Source organism: Centruroides vittatus, unplaced genomic scaffold (assembly GCF_030686945.1).
Source record: "Centruroides vittatus isolate TY-2023 unplaced genomic scaffold, ASM3068694v2 contig_1381, whole genome shotgun sequence".
Classification (NCBI taxonomy): domain Eukaryota; kingdom Metazoa; phylum Arthropoda; class Arachnida; order Scorpiones; family Buthidae; genus Centruroides; species Centruroides vittatus.
The window spans coordinates 94074-120404 of NW_027120867.1; the positions used below are offsets into that span (position 1 = coordinate 94074).

Below are 26331 nucleotides of genomic sequence, written 5' to 3' on the forward strand. Positions count from 1 at the left end.
CTCGCTGCAGGAATTTTCTTCCTCGTCGTAGGCTCTATCCTTATCACCGAGGCATTTTCTTCTCATCAAAGAATTCACCTTTCCTCTTCGTAGAATCTCTTCTGTTAGTCGCAGGATCCTTCCTTTTCATCGCAAGATTCCGGCTTCCCTCATCACAATATTCTTTCTCTCATCACAGGATCCGCCTACTTTTATCCGAAAATTTCTGACTAACCTCGTCGTAATATCTTCCTTTTATCATCGTAGGATCTTTTCTACTCATTGAAAAAAAAATTAATCAAATTTCAAATTAAATCTCATTAAATTCTCCTCCTTTCACGACAAGATTCTGACTTCCTTCGCGCAATATTCTTCTTTACGTAAGGGAAAATCTTTTTCCACCCATCGCAGGATACCTTCCTGCTTATCAAAGAACCTAATTTTTATTCAATCAGAAATTCTTTTCTATTTTAATCAAAGGATTCTCTCCTTCATTACAACAGAATGACTCCATTCTCTTAATTTTTTCTCCACATTTTCTCCAAAAAATCCTTTTATATTTATAGTAGAATCCTTATCATTTTCAAATTTGTCATTTCTTTATTTTTATTATACAGAGAACGGTTAGAAAATAATAATAATAATAATTTTTAGGTCATTTACTTGATGTATTACATTTCTACATTTTATTAAATTGTTCCTATTTTTAAACATTAACAAAAAATAAAACTATGAAGTGGCCATCGATTTAGACTACAATAATTCAATGTTCTTAACTCTCTTATCTAAAATCTGATTTTAAAACAGAAAAAAGAAAATGGCGAGTTTAAAAATATGTTTATTCGACGTTCTACTGATTTAAAAAAGAAAAAAGAAAGGAATTACAAAATTTGTATATTTATCTTTTCTAGAAGAGCCATTTTCTATGATAAAATGTTTGGCAAGATGAAGCAGTGATGATGCTGATACGGTCGCATCGATGTGTGGAAAGTACATACATAAAATAAAATTATTCTGCATGAATTTTAAGTCAGAAATATTTTATTTATATAATAAAACCTTTAAAATGATTACATCGATATAAAAAAAATCTTATCGCTTATAGTGTAAAATGTATATTTAAAACAATGATTTAATTTAGTACATTCCTTCAGTTTTAAATGACTTCACGCGGATTTTTTTCTAGAGTGAAATATTTCAAATTTCGTTAATCTGGAAATGTCAAAACATTGTTATTTCTTTGACAATTGCGAAAATATTAATGGTGTTCGCGCGAATTTGCAGCATCTCCCCCTTATCTTCTACACCAATTTAGAACATTTATAGGATAAACATGTCTTGTTTATCCTATAAGTTCTAGAGATAAAATAAATAAGCTAACAATTGATTACAGAAAATGTGATTTTAATGGCCACAGAATACTTGTTGAACCAATTTTTAAAGTGTAATGCTTCCTAGACGTTTTCATTAATGAAAAATCTTCAATGTTTCTCATATTCTAATGCTCTCCAAGTACAAGAAAAGTGCAGATTTTTAATATTTCAGACGTAATTTATAAGCTAAACGTAGACTAGACGATGTCTAAATGGATAAGACGGAGAAAACTGCAGATTTATGAATGCGAGAAATATTCTAAAACCGGGATTTTTTTGGAAATTTTTGGTCGATACGTATATATATTTTCCAAGGCGAGACCGATTATAATGTGTACTCTTCTTTAATGCCGGTTTCCTGGGAAAAAAGTACATTACAACTTTCTAAAAAACTCCAGAAAAACCTCTTAAAGTATAGAGAAAATTAAAAAATATTGTTGGAAACCTAGAAAAAGCGGCTGTTTTTAAATAATTTAGAACGTCTCCGAACAAAATCTAGAATATTTTAAAAGCATTATTAGAGGATTTAGAAACTTTTTGGGAGGGTTTAAACAGAAAACAATGAGAAGGGAAATCGTTATTTCATTAATTCGAACACAAAATCCCATTTCGAAAAAAGCCAATCCATTTCTTTTCGGTCTGGAAAGCATCGAAGAGTCGAATTTACTTACATTGTTTTTAATAATGGAACGAGATCTTATTATAAAATTCAACAACAAAAAATATATTCAAAATTATTCTAGAATTTGTAAACGTACCGTACAATATTAGTGTATGAAAATCACTAAACTATAATAACTAAATAAAGTATTCTAGTATACAATCACACGTAAATGTAAATCTGTAACTTTTCTAGAATAAAGTATTACAGAACAATTACACTAGAAAAGAATGGAGCCGATGTGCCGAATCTTCAACATATATATCACTCCGCCGCCGTAACTAAAAACTTCGAAAATTCAAACATCACGTCATACGATGTTGTATGACGTTTTTATTATTATTATTTTCTTTATAATCTCAAATTTCTTGCCAAAAAAAAAATAATAATAATGCCGGCATTTCGTATAGATTTTAACAGTTTAAACACATGATTTTACGTTCTACTTCAAACACGGAACTTTTTCCTTCGCTTATGTAGACTAATAAACATATAACACGTTGTTATTCTAGAAAAAAGTTTTCTAGAATAAGAAAATTATTAAAATACATTAACTGAATAAACAATCATTTATATAATCTAGAATAATTGTTCTAGAGAAATCTGTAAGCGATTACTTTTTTTCTCAGTAATGATTCACGGTATTTACGTCATTAATTCTTAATATTAGGCTTTAAATCTAAATTCAAAATCTCTAGTATCGAGTATAATAATAATAATACGAATAATTTTTTGGCTTTCTTTTTAATAAGGAAAAACAGAAATAGTTTATCTTCGTATAATAAAACTATTTATAAGTTAAAATGCCATGAAAAACGAATTAAAGACAGAATATCTGTCAGGTAAAGTAATTAACAGAGACCGATTTAACCACAAAAGTTGCTTTGGACTTTCGAGATTTATAACTGTGACTCTGACACGTCCTAATGAAGTTACATTCATTGTAACTTCATTTACTCGTTCCATCGATACAAATGAAGATTTCGATCCACAAAATTCCGGAAAAGATAACGTTTTAAAAGTTTTATTGCCTCATTTTTCCATAAATGGTTTAACCGTAACGGAAATTATCATTTCCTTCCATATAACGCTAACTTTCATTTTTTCCTTCTTCTTCTATACTTAATTATTTTAAGTGATTAAAAAATTAGTTTCTCTCCCCTCTTATTAGTTCTTTTTAAATACTCTTCTATCGTCGGTTGGATTGTCTGTCCGCAGGAATTATTTAAATCTTAAAAATTGTGACGGGTATAGATTCCTTCCTATATAAGCAAAATTCTAGCCGCTAACAACCCAATTAAATAAAATAATGCAAGATTGATTTTTTGGCTCGTCCGTCTGTATATCTGTCCGTAAGATTTCTCTCGAACTAAGAGTTAGAGAGTTGATCTTAGAAACTGTAATGGATTCCTCGTTATATAGCCTATATAGGCCTATAAAATTCTAGTTTTTATCGAAATTAAATAAGCTACACGTTTGAAATCTTTTATTTTATTCGTCTGTTAATCTGTCCAAAATATATGTTAAAAAGTAGAATAATTAAAGCTGAAATTGTGGATGTGCAATATGCAAAAGTCTTTTCTCTACAATTAAAAACACTAGGAAATTAATATATTTTGTATCGTCTGTACGTAAACCTGTCCGTAGAATTTCTTTAAAACAAAATTAAAGTTTATAACCAGAAATTTTCAAAATTACGAATTCCTCTCCCGTCCGTTCGTAAAACTTCACACAAACTGGAGGAATTTCATTGAAGTTAATGGACGATAGTAGTGTAAGTTAAATCACTTCAACTTTGTATTGTATAAAAGATTATAAAATTAATATTTAAAGATATTGATAAAACTATAGAAAAACATTTCTCTTAAGAGAGAATAAAAGAAAAAAGGCAGCAGGAAATGTATGAGGTCTTCTTTTTCTTTTTTAAAGAAAATAGGTCACAAAACTGAACTATAGACTTAACGCCAACTGAACTTTCACTATTCGAAATAAACATTTTACGTCTAAAAAGTTTATTTCAACGTTTTCTTATCGATTCCAAGGTGTTAATTCTGAACAAAAGTGTTCTTTTGTTCTTTCAATTTGTTTTTCTTTTTTGATTGCTTTCCAAATATAGAAGTGGGCAAACTCGTCTCTCCATAAGTTCGGGTTATCAACATCATTAAGTCTGCAAATGATCTGCAAATAATTTACAACTCTACGTTTGGAAACGTTGAAAAATTCGAAAAAATACCGCATGTTCGACTGCTAAAATTGACTATTTTATATCACTTTTATGGCACAATTTTTCGCTGTTACAGTTCCACACTTTCAATTCTTAAACTGTGCTTTATCTTCAATATATATATATATTTAAAATTTGACAAGTAAATGGATAAAAAACGAATCAAAAATATTATTTTTTTTCGATTTAGCATGGATTAATGCCATAAAAATCCTCGATTAATACGAACTTCATCCTTCCCTTCTCGTATTACGAGTAAGAAAATATGCCACTAACATTATTTATATCAATAAATAATTGTGAAAAGAAAAAAAAAATGATATAAATAATTGATTGTAAACAGGAACTTATCATACAAAAATGGGTCAATCAATTATATTTTATCGAGGCGCGTGACTATCGGGAGGATCCTCCAAAAATTTTGCATCTGCATATTCCATCTATCACGTTATAGAGTTTGAAGAAATGCCAAGAGAGCATAACACATCAGTGGATATGTCTAGCGGGAATTGTGCCAGTACTTTTCTTATTCGCAAATATGTTTTGATAAATACATTTTCACACGAGCTGTCACTGACCTTCCCTTAAGAAACCTGTCTTGCATATCCGTTGTAATCTTTCTCCGAGAAACAAGCGAAAAAAAAAGAGCTGTATCATCGATAAAAAATATATATATACATAAAAAACACCAATTTTCGATTGAAAACTTACAAAAAACACGGAGAAACATACACACAAAAACACTACGTTGCACTGTTAAGAGTTGGCGTAATTGACATTTCTATATAACTAAGTGGTGTAAAGAGATTACGATTTTGTCCACGATAAAGGAAAAAAGTCGAAATTTTCTTCCGAAAATACGTCACACTCGAATAATAACGTCACACGATACTTTCGAGAATACTGACTCATAACAGGGACGGATGTAAGAAAGGACAATGGGTATATACTTTGAACGAGTTATCAGTTATTCAACTATATTACGTTATCAACTGATTTCTTAGTTTAAATACCGGTTAAAAGTCGTTTACTTTCTATCTTATCTCTCTCTTTTTTTTAATAGAATATTTAATTTTTCGGGAGAAATTATTAAAATAAGAATATTTACAGTCACTCCTCTCGTAAAGAATATTCAATTATTTTAAGATCTCTCTGCGAAAAAAGAAAATCTGTTCAGTAACTCGAGATTGGTTACGCGATACTCGCTTAATATCATTTTTTAAATTTAATAAATGAAGATATTTATTTAGAAATTTAAATATTTACATTGTAGAAAAAGAAAATTAGTAAATTTCTTCGAGTTTTATTACGTCTTTAAATTATTTTTTTTCTTTTTTACGTAATGAAAGGGTGTGTTTACTATTGTAGAACGTGAATAAACGTATTTCGAGAACGTTTTTTGATTCGTAATGATGACTCTTTTTATAGAAAAGGATCGTAAATAGGTCCTACAAGGATTTCGTGAAGTAAAATTATATATATATATTTTAAGTGGGTGCCATAATGAAACACACCGATTATCTATACGAAAATTCTCGTGTCTTACCTTGAAAAGCAGCTTCGAAAGATGTATCTTTCGCACTTCCAACCAAGATTGTAATAAACAGTATCACCAACGAACCCATTGCCAAGGGTGCCATGTTGCTCTGATCGATATTCACCTGCTCGGAGGGTGGCACGATCCACGCGATGTGCATAAGTGGATGCGAATTACACGTGTGGTTTACCTATATCACAAGCTAAATCCTCGAAAAATGCACGCACGACTTCTCAAAACTGTCATACAACAAGACATCAATCTGCCATCCCGACTACCCGACTGATTCACCTCCCGAACACTAACCGATTGTGCAATGGACTGATCGTTGGCGCAGACGCGTTGCCGTCTGGCACTACTAGGATCGTACTAATTCAAATGAGGGGGTGATGCACGGTTTGCACGCTTTGCACGACATCACTCCCGCTATACGGGTGCCACACTCGATTGAAACTCGATTTTGCCGGCTAATTGATGTCTTAGCATAACTTCAATTAAAACACTTTTAAAAAAAAAGTGTTAATTTTTATTTTCTTATAGTTTTATTACGTGTCTTCCTTTAATTTTTCTTTAAAATAAACACTAATAATACCTCGAAAAATTGGAAATTAAACATGTAATGTTGTAATGTGAATAAATGAGATCGTAAAAGTTACCTTGTTTTTTTTATGAGGAAGTTAATTTAATTTAATTTTTTTTAACTGGTTTGTTTCTTGATTTTATCGTTCTTTTTTTTTAATTTTTAGTCTCTTGCTTTAAAATTTATTTAAAAATAATAATTTAAATCCGCAAAATATCCTTTAAAGTCTGGATATAGTCACACGCTTATTACACAAAAAATAATAAATTGTTGTGAAATTTTAAAGAGTAAATAATAATTGTATTTTTATAAATAAAAATACAATTATTATTTACTCTTATACTATTATTACTATTATTATACTCTTTTACTATTATTATAATAAAAATACAATCATTTTTTTTATTATAAAAAAACTCAAATTAATTTTTATTTTTTAAAATTGGAGTGAATATGCTTGCAAATATAATTAATTATAATTAGCAAAAAAGGGGGTTGTACAATTTTAATTTACACAAATATCTCGATAATAAGATGTTCAATAACACTATAACATTCAGAGATTTATATACAATAGATTTGATATTAGTTCATTATTAACATAATTAATAATAATCGCATTATATCCAAACATTTTTACAGGTATACTTGCAAATATTAATCATTAAATACCAATAGAAATAATATTAAATTCAAAAATACACAAGAGAATATTATAAACGAATAATTAATAAATATTTTCTCGGTGGAATATTAATTATTTATACTAAAAATATAATATATAGAATTGTTCGATTGAAATTAAGAAAATTAACATTAAAATAGTAAATATATCTATTAAAACATCATTAAAAATTCCAACTGTTTTTAATAATGTTCAATACTCCCCCCATTAATAATTGTATAATTTTATAGAAGAATTTCTTATAAATATAAATATAATAATAAAAAATCTAATCGTTTTTTATAGTATTTTAAAAGTTTATGTGTAATTTATAAGCTCTTAATGAAGGTATTTCTAGGTAAAAATGTCAGAATACTTATTATAAAATATATATATATATTTTAATTAAAATTGTGTTAAAATATTATAATTAAATAATTATAATTTTATAAATATTATCTATAAATCTTCCTATATTTTATTTTTATTTCTAACAGCTTAAATATTACTGAATAAATAATGAAATCAGCACATACAACACATATATTCGTTACATTAATTATATTAAGATGAGTATTTTCTAATAAAAATATTAAATTATTTCGTATTAAATGAATCTATAAAAATATTAAATAAAATTAAAATTTTTATCAATTTATTTAGGTATTAAATATCAAAAAAATATATTGATCTTTACTCTTAATTATATTATTTAATATTAATGATTAAATTAACCTTTAGAAACTTTTATATTTTTTATCTAATTGAATAAAAAGGAAAAAAAATTAATAAAAATTGGAAATTTGTTACAAAAAATCTATTTATTTGCTATAATAAAAGCAATTTTATAAACATTTAAGAGTCATAGAATTAAAAGTAAATTAAATATTTAATATATAAAAAAAAAAACATTATAATTTACTATTTAAATAACAGAGATTTAATAAATAAACAAAAGGTTAAAAAATAATAATTGTGTATAATGAATTATAGCTAAATTTTTAACATTAACAAAGCAGAAGTTCTTTAGGGACTTGTATAAGTAAATTAATAATAGAAAAGTGTAGCTGCTCTTAAGCCAATTACAGTAAGGTGTATTTAATTCGAGTTATTTTATTCGTTATCGACAAACGGAAATTCGTGTGTATCTTGTTTCTTTTATACAAAGAGGTTCGCTGCTTTGCCATTCTTTCCAGTTTCGTTGAAATTGCATCCGTTAAAACGGTCATTTCGCTACGGTAAAACATGTATTATTGTATAATATATGCCTATTGTTTTCTGTATAATCTACTATACAAGATATACAGATATAACTACTGTATATATTATAGTAGATTACAAAGTTAGTATAGATTTATTGATTAGTTTTATTACTATTATAGTTATAAATACGGTTATACAGTTATAATCGCGTAATTTCATTGCTGTAATAAATAATTTCCTATAAGGAAGTATTAGATTAAATGATATAATGGGTAGATTCATCAAAATTTACTTTGATTTGCGACAAATGACATATACGTATGTAAATAATAAAAAAATAGCGATAAATACACATAAATGGGCGTTTAATTCTGCAAGGAATGCCTATATAAACCTTTTTTAAAGAAAAATATCAAACTTCTTAGAAATTCTTGCGAATTACTTAAAACGAACGATATTTGAACATCCAAACAGTAAAATAACTTCTTAATACATAACTTCTTATTCTCAAAAATATTAGGGTTACTATGATGAAACTTTTGCGTACGTAGATAATTTAATACATACCTGTAAATATTTATATATTTTTTATGAACGTAGCTTCCATATAATTTCCAAAATTAAAGAACAAAGGTAATGAATTAAAAATGCAATCTCTGATGCGTATATAAAAGTATATCAGAAAATAGCGAGAGACGATGATAGGAGCGAATAAAATTCGATGTAAATTGTTTGGAAAATCACTCGTAACAGACGATACTCAATAAAAATCATGGAATATATATATATATTTTTTCTTGGTAAGAGTTTATGTGCTGCATGTAGAAAACTATCGACATTGTATCACGCACTGTCCAAATAACTTCACATCGTCATCGCATTCCCCGTTGTCGGTTAGTTCACCATTATGACATTACTTCCTGACATTTTCTGCTAATGACAAAACCGATACTTACTTTTTCTAAATGGAATAACCCCAAAAAACTTTTTAATTTACATATTATCTATAAAATGGCATTAATAAAAATATGCGAATTGCATTTCTTTGAAAGAAAACAAAACACGAATTATCAAAAATGAATCAATTAGGATATTTATTACCATTTTTTAACCGAGATAATCAGCATAATTTTTATATATTTCTTTTAAATAAAAATTTTGGTTTAGAGATCCATTACCAATCCGCCATTTTATGGTACACTGATAATTTTCGTGTCGTAAACGACGTGTTGAGTAAATGACGTAAATGTACGTTAAGTACCGATGAAATTTGGAAATTCATAAATATCATGGCCATCTTTTAAAATTCTTTTCGAGAATTCCTTCCGGCATTTTCATAATCTTATACGATATCGTTATTCAACGTTTCAATAGCAACTCTTCTCATCATAATTGCCATCGGGTTTCGCTTGTCAAATATGTCTGTAGCTTATAATAGGCAAATGTCTTACTTAAGGCAATTTTTGGACATCATAAATCTTAGATTTTCTCAATTAATTCTTAATAGTACCATAACTTAAGAATGTTGATTTTAGGTAAATTTCCAAGAATTTATTTACCGCATTGTATTAAATGTTTTGAATTGAAGTTAAGTGTTAACTAGTTAAGTATAAAAAAGCAAAATTAATTTAAATAATAATTTTTTTGGTTAATGTTACCTTTGGTTCCAAGATGGCGGCTCGTCGCTGATTCCAGCAAATAGAAGAAGGGAAACAGTGGGGATGCACGTTCTAACCTAACCTAACCTATTCAAATAAATTACCATAATTATTTGAATCGCTGGAATCGGATAAGCCGCCATCTTGGAACCATAGGTAACATTAACCTTTTTTTTTCTTAATTTCTTCAGAATTTTAAGTGTCAAGATTGATACAAGAGCCATGGGTTTTCTATACGAAAGCCCTGATCTTAATCCCTAAATATCTTGAGAATTTCAAGTCATTATATTTAATATTTTATTGACTAATTAAAATAGTTATACTATACACGCAAAGAATATCGACTGGATAATTCTTATATGAACTATTTACATGGATTTTGTAGAAAAACATAATTGAATCGATAAATAACTTACATCATTAGTAGTTTATTTGCATATTTTCCGCAGAATTTCTTCGCTAATCAGTTTTGAATATTAGATTTCAAAATACAGTGATTCTAATCATTACTATACTTCACAAATTACCTTCATATAGGCTAGTGTATATTGAAATTAATGGAAATTGATATAAGAGAATTTACATTTAAAAGCAATTTCGGATAAGTTTAGCAATTTACGTAGATCAAATAGTCCTTATATATAATTTAATAACAGTTATTTTTGCACATATTCACGAATTCTTTGTATCGTCTACATAAATATATGCATATTCCAATTATAGTTTTCTAAATTTAAGGTTCTTATTATAGACAATCATAAATTTGCAATTTATGTTACGCAATTTCAGTAGCTTTAATGAGCAAAAATGCTGTATAAACGGAAAAATCTATGGAGAAAAAGCGTAATTAATTGTTCGAATGCCAAATTTGAGAAAGAAATTAGATCAGAAACCAAATTACTTCTTAAAATGAAAAAATTTTTATTAAAAATTCCATACAATTATCGAATTTTTCTCACTTTTTCAAAGCTTATGGTAATTTAAACTTTAAAAATTTGGTTAATATTACCTTAGGTAGCCAAGATGGCGGCTCGTCTCTAATTCCAGCAAGGAAACAGCGGGACGCACGTTCTAACCTAACCTATTCTAATAGATTGGTTGCTAATAATTATGATAATTTATTAGAATAGGTTAGTTAGGTTAGGTTAGAACGAGCGTCCCACTGTTTTCTTGCTGGAATCAGCGACGAGCCGCCATCTTGGCTACCTAAGGTAACATTAACCAAAAATTTTAACTTACCATATTAAATTACTTGAATCATACGTACAGACAAAGAGCAAATTCCTCATAAATTAACCAAGTTAAGTACGTTGAATCCAATAATACGTTACGAACCCGTACAATTGTTCGACAATCTACCAAATTAATAACATTTTTTAAATATTAAGTTAATAATTTATTAGTACTTTTATCGAAAAGTATTACTGCAATTTAGAAAATATAAGTAGTTGTTAAGTGCCGTTGTAACTCTATAGATAATCAAACCATTAAAGCTTAATAATTTTCCTTTATATGTTTATTTAATCAGTAATTTATATAATAAATAAATAATTTGTCCCAGCTGTTTGTTTACTGCAAATTTACGGTATATACATCTACAGTAAATTACGTAAAATTCGTTAATTCCTCATTTATTCCCGTAATTTTGTAAAATAAATAATAGTATTTAGTTTTGTGTATGGTAATAAGTAATTATATTAAATCTTTGACTTAATTTTACTTAAATTAAATTCGTTTAGTATATATTTCATGGATATAATTAAGTATTTTGTTTTGATTTCATAACAGTGCTAAATGAATTGTAAATATTCATTGATGCATTAAATGCTTATTAATGTAAATTTTAAGTAACTAATTAGTTCCGTTGTCTTTTTAATATGAAAATATACAGAGTGCTGATAAAAAAAAAAATAAATAAGGCGTGGGTTCGGTTCTCATTCGAGGTCAAACAAGTTTTTGTGTATTGATTTTTTCATTCCCTTCTACTTAATAGCCTACATCAACACGCATTAATACATTATTTTGGTATTTTTAAATACTATTAAATGTTAAAGATGACAAAAATATTGAGCTGCAATTCTATTGTTAAAGGAACGGGGGCGAGACACTAGTAATACGAAGGTGGGAGGCGCGATCAAATTTTGCTTACAGTGTATATTATACATGTACTGTCAAACCGGCTATTGACTGAGCCGTTGTTTAAAGGTTATTTTGATGCACTTCGTGGATCGTGGTTGTTGGGAGTTGCCCGTTACTTGGAGGTACCATTGTGGGGCTGCCCATAAATTATGTGGCGGGTGGGTGTGCGGATAATAGTCGAAAAGTAAAATGTAGCGTTACGTAACCTATAGAAGATTCCCGTATATGTAAATGAAATAATTAAGATATGCAGAAAATAGAAAATTAAAACTAAGTAACCCAATAAGGGAATAATTGAATATATGCATCATAACGTGATAGAAGAGGTGAAATTCAATTAATCATTTCATTATAGAGCATGCTTTATCATTTGATATCATCATCAGGAAGCGTGTTAAATATTAGACAGCAATCAAGGATGTATGCAGTAATTAATGGCATTCAGTATTATGTAATTAATAATAGAATATCCTATAAATTATAATTGAGGTTTATATGAATACAATTTTATGAATTCTACCTAAAATATTTTAGTAAATAAATTCAAAAAAAAACTAAAAATTGATAATTTGCTTCAAATTAACTTACTGATAAAATGATGTTTATTTTTATCTGTATGAAGTGGATCATAAATTATATATATATATATATAAGGAAATAAATAAATAATTAAATTTTATTTTATTTTATTATTTTTATTTATTCCTTTCCTAAGGAAAAAAATTTAAAGAAGTTATAATTGAATCACTTATGTAAAAGGGTTGCTGCAACCCAATTACTTGATATCTGTGTGTTTAGATTTCGAGGCGATTTACTGTTCATGAATATCAATAAATTATGTTTAAAGTCAAAATTACTTTTCATTTTTTTCTTCAAAACTTTCCTTATTTTATGAGTTTTAAATTAAATTATATTATAAATTTAATAAACTTTTATAAGAATGACAACAACTCACTCATATCATACATATACATATTTATATATACACAATTATGAATGTATTTTATAAAATATACAATAAAAAACAATAAGAAAATTTACATTTTTTTTTAAAAATGATTTTTAGTGAATTAAAAATAAATCTAAACTGTTTTAAAATTCTGTAATTTATTAAATTTAAGTTATATTTTGTCTCGTTTATTTAAGAAATAAATTTAAATAAAACTGATTAAAACTAATATATAACAGCGTTAATAAAATGAATAATAATTTCAAATATTCAGAATAAAAATGAAAATATATCAAATTACTTTTAAGAAAAATAATTAAATTTATTTTTTATTTTATTTTTTTTAAATAGAAATTTAATTTTATAAAAAATTTAAATAATTTCCTTTTTTTATACAAATTTTTATTAACGTAAAATCTGTTTTTGTACATTTATTTATCTTGTGTGAATTATTTTATCAAAATAAGTTTAAATTTTAATTATTCTTAATTTTTGGGAGAGAAATTATTGATAATAAAGATAATTAAAATATATCTGTAAATTATTTTTTTAAATAATAAAATAAAAATAACTAAATTAATTAAATTCTTATTAGAACATCATTAAAAATGAGTTTTTTTTAAATTAAAATTAATTATAAAAATAAAAATTTTATAAAATTTCATGCAGTAATTAATAAAACAACCCTTTTTTCGTCATTGATGTTATTTTTAAACGATTATTACATTAATTATAAAAATCTTTTCAACCTTTATTAATGGTTATATTCTTTAACATTGTGAATGGAGTTCGCGAACTACCAGTTGAGAATTGCACATCCTCATTTTTAAAAAAGCTTAATTTTTTTAATGCAATTAAAGTAATCGTAAGGATGATATAGTTATAGAAAATATATTAATGATTATATCTCTTAAGATAAACACGATAGAAAATTAATTCTCTTTAAATGACGAAGGTAAAAGAGCTATTAGAGTATAGTAAATTTTCATGTCTAAATTCAAGTAAATTCCTCATTAAATCGCATTTTACATGCAACTAGGGAATGATAGCATTATATGGATTTAAGCTTTCTATACTTAATAGATCAAGAAGCCATTTCTTGCTCGTTATATCATTAATTGTAACATGCAAAACAAATTGCAAAATATAATGATCCAATTAAAAGATTAAGTAATGTAAAATAAATATAAAATTAAGAGAAAATTTATTTTTAATTTAATTATTATTATTATGAAAAATTTAATTACAATTTCATAAGCCAAGTTAAAACATTACTGCAGAAATTAAAATAATAAATGATAATTATTAAATGATTAACTTATTACATTCATAACGCATTAAAATGATGGAATAAATAAATATTTATTCCATCATATTATATATTATATTGTCCCGAAATAATGAATAATAATCAGTTGTAAATAAAAATATTATGTATTATTTGGTATAATTTAATTAATTTATATACATTTTAAAGGATATTTTTAATTATAAATTAAACACAAATTATACTTATAAATCGGTTAAAAATTTAATGTTTTCTTCAGTAATTAGAAAAATTTGTTAATGATTTATTTGTTTACACGTCTGCATACACATGAAGAATTTATATAAAAGCGTTTGAGACAGACATTTTAAAATTTTTAGGTAAATTTTAACTTCTTAAAGGTTGAAAAGTTTAAAAAATGAGGTTTAAGATTTGTCATATCGAATCTAGAAAAATATTAATATATATATAAATTTTTGTAATGACTAATCAAACATTTATATTATTTAATATGAAAGATATAATTAAAATATTACAGCTGTTTATATTTTTAAGAATTTATTTCAATAAATTTAATAGTTGTATTTGCACACTTCAACCGGTAGATCGCGAGCTACTCTTATAAAAACGAAAAGACAATAAAAATAATTCATAATTTTAGTCGAAAATTTAAATCTTAGACGAATTTGAAATATATTTTGCATTAACAAATTCTTAGATCGACGAGTTTCCATTGTCTAGTAATTGGCAATTAATTACTCGTTTATCCTTCAAGAAGTAATTATTCTTATTAAAATCTTATTATAAAAATATAATCGGATCATTCTGTATTCGATATTATCTTAATTAAATAAGTAAATTATATATTTTTATTTCGAAAAAATATTAAAAATTCAGTATCTAATATTGGCATTAAATACGTGTAAAAGTGATTAAAATTGTAAATCTCAGATTTTATAATTAAAATTTGAATTTTCGCGATAAATTTTAATTATTTAATGTATATGTTTTACATTTTAGTGTTTTAAAACAGTTTTAAAATAAGGGAAAGTGCTTTATATATAAAAAATTATGCAATACTTTTGTATTATTTTTGCACAATAGTGATCGTGATCTACAGGTTGAAAATCCTTAAATAGGAGCGTAAAAATGGAGTAAAAAAAAAAAATCTTATTTTTGAGCCATTTTTAAATGCTTCCACTCAATTTTAATCAGAAAATTAATCCAATGCGATAATAAATATATACATATAACGTTTTTACCGAAAATCTTCTTATAAATACGTAGAAAAACTAAAGAAATTAGCATAAAAAGCAATGATTAAATTACGTTATTTTATTCTGTATACGAATTTCTACGTTATCAACTTTCATTTCTTTGCATGTAAATGCTATCATTACCATTACAACTAAATTTCATTTGGAGAAAACAAAAAATACATATAGGCTATATAAAAAGAAAGAAAACTACCTGCGATGATTGTAATCGAAAAAGTTGAGGAAATTGAGAAATACCTATTATCTAATATAGAGAAGAATCAAATTAGACGAAACTATTTCCGAATATCCTCATCTGTATTCACGCAACTAAAGCCAATATCCAAGAGATTTACTTTGATATATAACAATTTTCTATCGCATATAGAAAATCATTTCACGCTTGGAATTAATGGAATATTTTATTTTGATTAAAAATTTTATTATATAATCTGAATTTTTAATTTCAATTATATTAATATTTGAAATTCGGATGGTTAAAGCGGTAGTTTCCGCTCTGAATTTTAATTTTAATTTAATTTTATTTATTTATTTATAATTTCTATAAAGAACTATTCCAGTTCATAATTTTGTATTTGAAATTTGAAAATTCAAAATATGTTTCCAATTTCAGCCACCAGGAGTACTAATTAAAATATTACCGGATTCATTAGAATATAATTAACTGAATAGCCCAAATTTAGCACGAAATTATTTAAAATTTCAAAAATATTGATACGTTGTAGAGAAATATTCGAATAATTAATTTTTATTTAATTAAGAATATTTATGTAATAATAAAAGTAATTTATTATGTAAAATATTTTTAAGATTGTTACAATTATTTTTCTTTTTTTTTCAATTTAAATTTAAAATATATATATATATATATATTAAAAGTGTAAAGGAACGGGAAAAGTTACAAAAATTTTTATTTTAATAACTGTAGAAGTTCTTTTTGCAATTCGAAACATTAATGATGTAGAAATCGGTTCATATACCATCATTAAAATGGGAGATGTAACTTTTAATAATCTCTCAATTTATTATAACTTGGCAGATTTCGAGAAAGATTTCTACGTTTATCCTTCGCTGTATCGAATTACATCGAGTTGATAAACTTTGTATTGGAAATCAGTCGCATATGATCTAAGCCGCATCGTGTATATTTCTACAAATTAAATTATCCGTGATCAATAATTGGCATTAATTACAAATTGCAACTTATTCTTAATAGGAATAATGCGTGGATTTAATCTATAAATCCACACGTTATTCCTATTAATAAAATTATAGCCAAGAGTCGAATTGTGTCAAATGGGGGTGACACGGCGGGATCTCCAATCTTCAGTCTTCCAGATTAAAAGCTGAGCCGATGTTCATTAGTCTTCGTGCACAAAGAAATATACATAAAGGAAGAAAAAATACAAAAAAGTCACACGACGTCACACGATACGATGTTTGAATTTTCCAGATTTTTATTCGTTGCTCAGCTAAAGCGGCGGAGTAATACAGATTCAAGATTCGGCGCATCGATTCCATTCTTATTCCGGAAAGTGTCAAAAATCCTCCAGAAATTTGATAAATAAATAAACAGAATAAAAATATAATACTTATACGGTGCAATCATTACTCACAAGTAAATTTACATACATCCATATATTATATTTAATATTTATCAATATTTATATTTTATAGAATATATTTACTTATTTATTCTTGACTCTATGTATATACAAAAGGATCTTACATTCGTTTGCATCCGGGGCCCTAGTACCTCCGCAAGACCGTACCAAGCTTAAGTATTAATAATAGTCTCGATTAAAGCATTAAACGATTAAAAATAGCTAAGAATTAATTATAATAGAAATAGAATTAAGAATCAATAGTTAATTAATTGAAGAAGATTAAGAAAACAAGCATAAAAATTGGAATTAATAATATAGAAAAATCGAGAGAAAATTTGAATTTTAAAACGAATAAAATTAATTGGAACGAATTTAAAACAATGTACAACAAATAAAAATACCAGACTGATTTTAAAACGATAAATCTTTCGACCATTGTTTTATTTATATCCAATTCTGTTTACACATAATCGGATTATGTGATTCCATTCTTCATTCTCGTACATCTTGGAAAAATCAATTATATTCAAAACAGAAAAGTTAAAAGTTTATATTTTGTAAATATGTACTAACTATACAGAAACGGTGCTTACAAAAAGTTAAATTTAATCCTATAAACAACCGGGTTAAATTTAAATAAGTTAAGAAGATAAAAAAAATTTTTCAATTGTAACATAAATAGTTAAAACGTGATCGTGGATCTTTCTAACGGTTTTAACTTTATGTGATTTTTCCAGACGAAATTCCTCGTCTTGAAGCGAGATTCACGATATTTTAAAGGTTGAAGAATGTATTGTCTTCTTCTTATACAAAAGCTTCGAAGACAGATAAGAAGAAATAATTCATCTAAAAAAAAGCAGCCATTTGTCTAAGCAGAATTTTTTTATAATAATAACAACAACAATAATAATATATAACTTATTCCTGCAATATGAAATGACATTCGTCTTCAGATTATCAAAATCAAAGCTGAATCCGTCAAAGGAAATTTTTTGATATCTCTTTGAATATATTTTTTGAAAAGTTAGAAAACGTAGCGAGCAGTTTTTATCCCTATAAATAAAAACATGTAATAATTTGTTGCAAATGTCATCCTGCCATTTTATATTAAGTGTATGACGAGATGAAGTTTAAGTTCTTTAAAAAAAAAAAAAAAGACCAAGATAAAAGTAAACAATTTGGCATTTGTAGAAAATAGAGTTAAGGTTTGTTGTTTAGAATATATCTGTAATTTAGTTTGATTGTTGTACCTGATTGAATTTTCAAAAGATGAGTCCTTTAATGTTTTTTTAGAATGATTACATCAGCATGATTGATATTCTTTTTAGGATCGTAACATCTCCGAAAGAATGCTAATGATATTGATTAAAATAATACAACGTATACTACCGAAAATAAAACACAAAAAAACACATATTACGTATTTCATACAAGCAAGAAAATTACTAAATGAGATTAAAAATATTTATTTTTTATATAAAAACTAAACGATGTAAAGTGTACGACACACATATGAGAAAAATAAATAAAATCTTTGTTTTCTTATTGAAATGATTTTAAAAGTGTGTAACTTTCTTTACTTTATCAGTTATTCTGATAAATCAGACTCGAGAGAGGAATTTATCATAGTAAAGTCGTTTTATAGAAAAATTCTATAGAAAGAGTCGTTTGAATGAAGTAAATGAATAAAGAAAATCTATAATAACAAATGTTGAAGTTCAGGTGGATGGCATCTTTCTAGAAAACTGCATCATCATTTGTTTAAAATGTCATTGACAAAAAGCAAAGTGTAGCGACGTGACGGGTAAATTTATAACAACGCTTCGTGTCACTTCACGTTCTAAACTTTTCATTCTTAAATTCTTCTAGAGAAAGACGGCGCCTGAAAGTGGAATCGTTTCAAAAATAAATGAAGCATTTACTAATTTTTTTCTTTTTAATTTGTCGACAGAATATCTTTCGACGTCTTCGTGTCTCGTCACGTTTATTTATTCATTTATCTATTGTGTCACGTTCCGATGTAACCGAAGAAGATAATGCTACATCGAATAGGATTTATGCAAATTCTGATTTACAACTTGTATACTTTCAGAGTCGTGTCGTAAATAGCCACTAGCCTATATTCAATATATAGAAATAATGCAACGAATGTAAGAAGAATTCCGTTAATTGATCGTACGTTTAATTAATCTTATCGACATTTAACGGCATTGATTTATTTGATAACGATGAACTAAGTTTATATCGAATGCTTAGAAGCTATTTAAAGAATGTAAAGGGTTCATTACGCATTTGACTCTTGTATGTTCGACATCTTTGATTCGGTTCTTCGGCATTAAACTCTATTAATTTATTAAGGTAAATTACATAAAATATACTTTTCACCTGCCCTTAATCCGTGTGCAAATTTTATTTCTAGGCTTCTTAATTTTTGGGGAATAATAATAATCATACAACAAACATAAAGCAAATGTTAACTTTTACGTGTACAAGAAACACGAGAATTACTTCGTCTTACGAACATCAAAAATATTGAACACGGTAGAGTTTACATAATGAATTAAACGTGTAAACGTTAGATTTATTACGTACGTTTTGTTCGAGCCATTACAAAGGGTTCTGTGTACTCGTAACACTTGTAATTCGTTACGTTACGTGTTCGATACAAACAAATGGATGATATTTGATAAACACGAATGTCATGCAAAGCATCCATCTGCTAATTATTCGTCCGTAACAGAAGTATAGTCATTTCTATTGAAGTCATTCAGCCAACTGATTAATCATTAGAACTGGAGTGACTCATCGATCGCTACAAAAGGAAATGCCAACAATCGTTATGTTAGCGGATAATAGAAATATAAAACTCGAGTGGAAATTATAAAAAAGTCAAATTGACAATTGTATTAGCGTAACAATCATTTACGCACGGGTTTTTTTTATTTATTTATATAAAATGTAACTTTATCGCGTTATTTGTGATAAATAAATTAAATCAAACGGGAAAACATACAGGCGCTAACACGCGGAGACATTTGATCAAAGTCTCACATTTACGGGGCCTCAAAGATATTTGTTATAACAGCTTTTCTATTAAGGAAAAATTTAAAATATATGCTCTTCGCCTCAAATTAGTAGTGTCTTGCCCCTTGTACAAAACCTATCTATATCTGGTCTTGACTTTCGTGTATCTAACTCCGTTACAGACAGACAGCCTGACAGTGGGAATTTATAGGTCTACAATTTTTTTCAAATTGTAGCCCAATAACGGTGCCAATTTTCTACGAAGTAATTTTGTAGAAAGATAAAAAAAGCAATATTTTATTTTTAAAAAATGAACAAAATACATTTCTAATTTGTATTCAAGAGTCGAAAATAAAAAAATAAATAAAAAAAAACTTTTTTTTAATTTACTTCAGTACAAGAAAGTAAAAAGTACTGATGTTGTTTTGGCATTTCTTGTAATTTTAAAACGAGAGTCGATTTTTTAGTAGATTTTACCAAATAATAATAATAATAAATCAATATAAAACATTTTAAAATAAACTTATCCCATAAAATCCTAACGATTTTCGTTATATTGCCAATTAATTTTCTGTGATTTTTACGTAAATGATATCAATATCGATAGTGATTTTCATAAATGGGATTTAAGTTCGCAGAATATTAAAGATTATTCATTATGATATTTATTTTATGGAGCTCGAATAAGCCATTTCTAAGTACAAGTCATTTTCTAAAAATTGACGACTATTTTCTCTGTTTTTTTCTTTTGTATATTCGAAGGAGAAATTTTAGAAGTACGAATTATCGACGAATAATATAATGAATGCGCTGTTCATAAGCATAAAAACGTCAAAGCAAGGGATGAACAATGGAAATGATAATCGGCTTAGCGACTAAAGATGGAACCCCGCTATTTTCATTCGATAAGAAGCAGTAATTCTTTATTTTTACTTGAAATGAATAAAATTTTATTACAATTTATTTCAGTACATTAAAAAGAGTATTAGAGGATAACATTAAGAAAAAAGATTCGAATTTATCATCTATTTTTAAAAAAACTGGACTTTACTAAAACTCAGTTTTTAAATACAGTATACACTTTTTACTAAAGTCTACGTATCTTAGCTTCAGTAATCAATTGTGGATTGGGTGGAATTTACTAAACTAACTGGACTGATTGTTCGGTTAATGTTACCCTTGGTGCCAAGATGGCGGCTCGTCTCTGATTCCAGCGAGGAAACAGTGGAAAGCACGCTCTAACCTAACCTAACCTATTCTAATAAATTACCATAATTATTACTAACAAAATTATTAGAATAGGTTAGATTAGGTTAGAGCGTGCTTTCCACTGTTTCCTCGCTGGAATCAGAGACGCGCCGCCATCTTGGCACCGAGGGTAACATTAACCGAATAATCAGTCCAGTTTGTTTAGTAAATTTCATTCAATTTGTTACAGGTAAATAAAGTATTAGCGAAACGTTTCAATTATGAAACCGAATTTAGTCATGACTGCTTGTTATTAAAGTTTAATTCCATAATCATTTTAGTAGTATCTTAATTTTTATTTAATTATTTTAATTAATTAAATGTTTTTGATGATTTGGGAGAGTAATTTTTATTTTGTTGCAATTTTAAACCCTGAAAGAATGATCTCTTCCAAATGGGCTTTTCGACTAATTTGGACTTTTAATTAAGTATTCTTCACCCTTTAACTTGATCTATCGGTTAGAACGTTAACGGATTTCCTTCAATTTGCTAGAATTTAATTAATTAGAGAATAAAAAATGGTGGTACTTAGAAACATCTGTTGATGAATAAATCAAATAGCCTTCCTCAATATTCATAAAATGGAGATTTTTTGTTTTAAACTAGAATACTTAATACTAATTTTAGCGCCCCGGAGACCGGGCCTGTAGGTATGCCTAGCGAGTAATTCGGCACTGAATGCAACGTATCGAATAAACTATTAGTAAAATAACTTAGTAAATCAGTGGTTTAATAGTTTAGGTAACTGATAAATTAAACCATTAGTTATTAACGGTTTAATTTGTTAGTCAAAGTAACCACTCAATGATTTAATAGTTTACGTAACCGATAAAGTCATTAATAAGTGATTCGACTAACGGTTAAAATAACTGATTAGTGGTTTAATTAGAAAATATTAAAATAAAATTAATTTAATTTGGCATTTCTTTTTAAATTTTGAAACATATTAAAAACTCTATTAAGGAATGGAATAAAATATTTGGTTAATGTTACCTTAGGTAGCCAAGATGGCGGCTCGTCTCTGATTCCAGCAAGGAAACAGTGGAAGGCACGTTCTAACCTAACCTATTCTAATAAATTACCACAATTATTAGCAACCAAATTATTAGAATAGGTTAGGTTAGAACGTGCCTTCCACTGTTTCCTTGCTGGAATCAGAGACGAGCCGCCATCTTGGCTACCTAAGGTAACATTAACCAAATATTTGATCCCTCACTCCTCCGATTCCAATAAAAGGAATGATTCATTTATATTAAAATACTTCTTTTAATAAATATTTTAATATAGATAAAAAATAGAGAATCTTATTTTCTTTACTAATTTAAATTCTATAATTATTTTTTAAATATTTCTAGTTTATTTTTCTATGTCAATAATTGCTTAGCTAAATGGATTTATTTTTTATTAGAATTTTTTGCAAATTAAAAAATTATTCATTGAAAAATAAATTATTTGGAATTACAAATGTAAAATTTCAAAATGAGTATCAACCAGTAAAAAAGATAAAGTGGATAAATTGATTGGTAGAGGAGAGAGAAACTTGAAACTTGTTCATTTAGTCTCTTACAACGTTATTTCATTTAAATTATACTTTTATAATTATATTTATTAATCATTAAGGTTTATTTAATTAAAGTAATACAGAAAATTAAATTATGTAATATTCATTTTGATTGAAAAATAATTTTCAGAACAGTAGAGTTGACATTTTTCACTCCACTCCTGTTATATATATTTTTTTATTTATATGTTATTTGTTATTTTGATTAATTTATTACAGAAAAATTGATAGAAATTTTTAAAATAAATTAAGTATTTAATATCAGTTTTAATTATATTACTATTTAAATAATTTTGTTCTACATAGAAATGAATTAATGTTTTATAAATGCTGTTATACTGAATTTTACGCAGAGAAAATCATTTTAATTTTAATTATTATTAAATATTTAGTTCAAATGATATATTACTGAATACTTATTAACATATTTATTAAATAATACATTAATAATACAGTGTTTATAAAATTAAAGAATTTAATATAAATATACGATTGAAATATTTCAAATTTGTAAAATAAAATTTTATTTTTAATATTAGTTATTAAAAAATCATTAAAAAAATATTGTTTCTCGTGTAGTTTGATAAGCTTTCTTGTGGACCGTCCCTCGAGTTTCCTCGAATCTGGTCCCATTTAGTGGAAACACGACACGTTTTCTATTCATCAACACTGTTTTCTTTTTAGAAATTAATTAAAAATATCTTTATTGTTGAAAAATTACAACAAAACATTCAATAAAAAAATAAATAATTGCAAAACTACGTTTAAAAATTCGTTTATTTTAACATATTCTAATTAAAATATTAAAATTATCAATAAGTATTATTCTATTAAAAAGTTGTACAATTATTTGCTTTGTTTAGAAGTATCATTAACCCCTCTATCAAGTGGAGTGAGCATCTATATATATATGTGTACTCTATATATAGCTCTATCGATCATTATTTCGAATTATCAAAGTGCTAAGAGATGAATTTACGTTCGTTTTAATATCTGACAATCATTCAAAATTTCATTTCTGCTTGGAATTCTATTAGAAAAGATATGGTGATATTTTAATAACCAAAACAAATTCGTTTTTGTTTTATTTAGTGTATATAATCGAAATTTTTATAAGTGATGGGGTATATTTTGATTCTCCATCCGCTGGCTCTAAGACGGGCCGGTTAAGCATCCTTCGTGATTGAAACAATTAAGGCATCGATACTAACGTTGAAAGACACAATCGTTATAAGTTTTAAAAATTTATCACCCCGATGTAAAAAGCTCTATCTCAAAAAAACACTGAAAATCCAGCTGCGCAGACGGAACATTACCAAATCTTTATCAATACAGTCCAATGTCTAGCGTGAAAAGGGTTCTGTAATTATTATAAAACGTTTTTTACGCTATATATTGAGTGGTATCGATAAAGATTACTATCATGTGAGGAATGGGTCCAACATTTCTGGGACTCACCGCCCATGAAAAATTCTGGGTTGCTCGCTTGGATTCAATCTCTAGTTTCCTACAGCCTTAACCCATCGAATAAAACTGGCGAATATATATATATATAATCATAAAAGTATTGCGCTCGCCAGTGGCCAAGTGATAAAACCACTGAACATTGTGTCCATTGGCAAGGTGCAAACGGTTAATGTTACCCTAGGTATACAAAATGGTGGCTCGTCTCTGACTCCAGCATACCGAAGCGAGGAAACAGTAGGGATGCACGTTTTCTAAAACCTAACCTATTCTAATAATTTAGTTGCTAATAATTATGATAATTTATTAGAATAGGTTAGGTTTAGAAAACGTGCGTCCCCACTGTTTCCTCGCTTCTGTATGCTGGAATCAGAGACGAGCCGCCATTTTGTATACGTAGGGTAACATTAACCGTGCGAACTAGTGGATCGTGGGTTCGCGCATCGCCAACGAGCTGGCCACGTGAAATATTTCGGGTTTCTATTATGTTTGTAACACCTACGGTAAATAGAGAACAGTTTACCATAAAAAGTCCTCCTGGGAAGCATTCCTCTCGGAAGATCACCCACGTGTCGTGTTGTCATACACAAATAAACCAAATCGTAAAAGTATTTATATATCCTCTGATATTCCTTGATAAATATTATCGATGCGATTACTGATGATATTACAACAAAAGTATTTGGTGTAATAGGAAATTCCACTTAAGAAAACATTTAAATTTTGTTTGTAACGTGATTCAGCTAACCGAATTCTTCACATTTAGTAGATTGATAACGTATCCGACAATAATATAAAAATCCAAGTAATGACGTCATATTTGTGCAAGAATGAGACATTCTTCCTGTCAAACAGACCTTCAAACTGACAAGAAAGGCGTAGACTTTAACGAGGCAGCAACGTGAGCTCATTCTAACGGTATTTGGAGTGTTATATCATGTAAAGCACGAAAGGAACGTATTTGTATTAAAAAAAAACCCGGAGTGTAAAATCACGTGTCAATCCTAGTTTCTCAAGTTATCAAGTATAATTTAAGTTATTCGTATTGAGTGGATATTTTCAAATAAATTTCATCTTATATTATCTATTAAAAATTAAGTATTTTCTTTTTATCGGTTTCGTATCAATAGACTAACATAGGTTTTTCGTCTCTTTCTTCTGTGACACTAGGAGAGCCTTTTCTCGTGCCCATTGTAAGTTCTGCGGGTTCATAGTGGGGAGGAACGAATTGTGAAGAACGGGGCCAGACATATCCAGGATCTACCGCCCATGAAAATTCATGGGGGAGTTGCTCGTACAGATTCGATTCGGGAGCGGTAGATTGACGTTTTAACCGCTTTGACCATGCGGCCTTATGGTTAAAACGTAGATGCTATTGTTAAAATTGTTATGATTAGCACTCGATTAGAAGTGTGTAATATTCTAGTTTAATATTAAACAAATCATTAAGAATCAGCTAAAGATGTTATTTTCTGAATGTTATTGGGATTTGTATTGTGTTTAAAGGATCTCATTCTTTATTTTGCATGAAGCAAACTCAAAATCTGCGCTCAGAGGCGAAGCTACTGGGAGGATCGACGGTATCTCGTTTCCCCAATGTCGGCTAAAAGTGACGACACCAAAAAATAAATAAATAACCATAATATTATTTTTGTAATTAAAAGAAATACGGCAGTACAAAGAAAAGGCACGAGGGATGGTGAGAATAGGAGGAAAACCAGCCTTCTTGATTGGCACTTTGTATTAAATATCGGTATCAGCCGGTAAATCGAGACATTAAAAAATTATTTCATTATCAAAAAGTTTTAAAATTAAAACATTTATAATGATCATATGATATGTTTAATAATTATTACGTAATTCCCGATCATGTCATATTAAAACGAAACGTTTTTAAGGCTGAAATCTTACTCCTA

The 26331-nt window shown here is 27.3% G+C and overlaps 1 protein-coding gene across 1 annotated transcript in view; it reads right to left on the bottom strand.

Annotated features, from left to right (window-relative positions):
- LOC136990899 (pikachurin-like) overlaps positions 1 to 6100 on the bottom strand; it is a 53863-nt gene extending 47763 nt beyond the window's left edge. The window contains 1 exon segment of the mRNA XM_067289349.1: positions 5784 to 6100. Coding sequence (XP_067145450.1) covers positions 5784 to 5934 — 151 coding nt within the window. The 5' untranslated portion in view covers positions 5935 to 6100.
- Between the last annotated feature and the right edge of the window lie 20231 nt (positions 6101 to 26331).